Source organism: Pteropus vampyrus, unplaced genomic scaffold (genome assembly GCF_000151845.1).
Source record: "Pteropus vampyrus isolate Shadow unplaced genomic scaffold, Pvam_2.0 Scaffold16, whole genome shotgun sequence".
Taxonomy (NCBI): Eukaryota; Metazoa; Chordata; class Mammalia; order Chiroptera; family Pteropodidae; genus Pteropus; species Pteropus vampyrus.
The window spans coordinates 10,190,671-10,191,859 of record NW_011888797.1 but is presented as its reverse complement, the minus strand read 5'-3'; the positions used below and the strand labels follow the sequence as shown (position 1 = coordinate 10,191,859).

At 49.1% G+C, this 1,189-nt stretch overlaps 1 protein-coding gene across 1 annotated transcript in view; it reads right to left on the bottom strand.

The window, feature by feature from the left end:
- Window positions 1–597: 597 nt before the first annotated feature.
- Window positions 598–1,189, bottom strand: part of CSF2RB (colony stimulating factor 2 receptor beta common subunit) — a 22,548-nt gene continuing 21,956 nt past the window's right edge. The window contains exon 15 of the mRNA XM_011354438.1: window positions 598–657. Coding sequence (XP_011352740.1) covers window positions 598–657 — 60 coding nt within the window. The remainder of the gene's footprint in view (window positions 658–1,189) is intronic.

Genomic DNA, 1,189 nt, shown 5'->3' with positions numbered 1-1,189 from the left:
AACCTGGAAGAAAATAATAAATTAGGACAAATGCAGTTGTGTAAATTTGACACAACAAGTGTTTCTGCGAAGGCATTCCCCAGGAAGAGTTACAGGCCAACACAGAGAGGTCCGCAGTGTGTACACCCGGAAGCCCCGTGCACGCAATTACAAGACAAATCACAAACTAGGACAATAAAATTGGCACCATGCATGAAAGACCACATAGAAATAGTTTTAAAAACTTCATCAGAAAAAAGGTGAACCTCCAACAGAACAAAGTCTGTAACGGACTTGGCCCAGTAAAAACATCCTGATGCCCATAACACATGAAACTATGTGCAAACTTGAAAGTTATCAAATAATGCAAGTTAAAACAATTTAATGCCTTTTTTTTTTTCATATCAGGAAGGCAAGTATTTAAAAGAACCATAACCTCCTACTGGGCTCAGACACAGACCAAAGCGCCTCGAACACAGCTGGCTGGCAGCAGCTGGAGTTGTGAGGTGTTTCAGGAGGATGGACAGCTGGGTGGTTTGGAGTATCAGCCCTAAAATATGCGCGCCCTTTGGCCATTTTGCTTTTTCTGTTGTTGTTGAGCAATTCTTCCTGAGTTTTTCACAGTAGACTTGGGTTCAGGACGCCCTTCTCCTCCTGAATTTTCCAGGCCCCACCAGTCTGGGTGTAGGAAGGAGACCACTTCAGCCAGGAACCAGCCCTGCACACTGGTGGCCTGCCCATGGTGCAGGTCCTGCAGCCCCCTGAGACTCCCCGGTCACCTTGGTGAGACCAGCAGGGCTTCCGGTGAGCTCACCCCTTTACCGCACAGGTTTCTTGGCATGACAATCAAGACTGGCACTTTGCCACCACCTCTGGGGCTGCAGGGCCTGACCGGGCAGGTCCAGTCCTGTGCTGCTCTTCCAAGCCTGAAGCCCCCGAGGCCCGTGGCCCGGCTCCTCCCGCCCCTGGGCTGGCATCCTGAGTTCGTGCCTGCCAGGGGACTCAGCGTCAGAATCGGCTCTGACTGGGACGTGACATCCCAGAACAGGCTTAACTCGGACCTTAAACTCACTCTAATATTAAATCAGTGAAAAGAGAAAGAAGAAAACAGCAAAAGCAGGAAAACCTGGGAAAATAGAAAATGAGGGTAATGGAGTGGGTATCTATGGGATGCTCTAAGACTCCAGAACCTAAGAATGTGTGTGTGAGA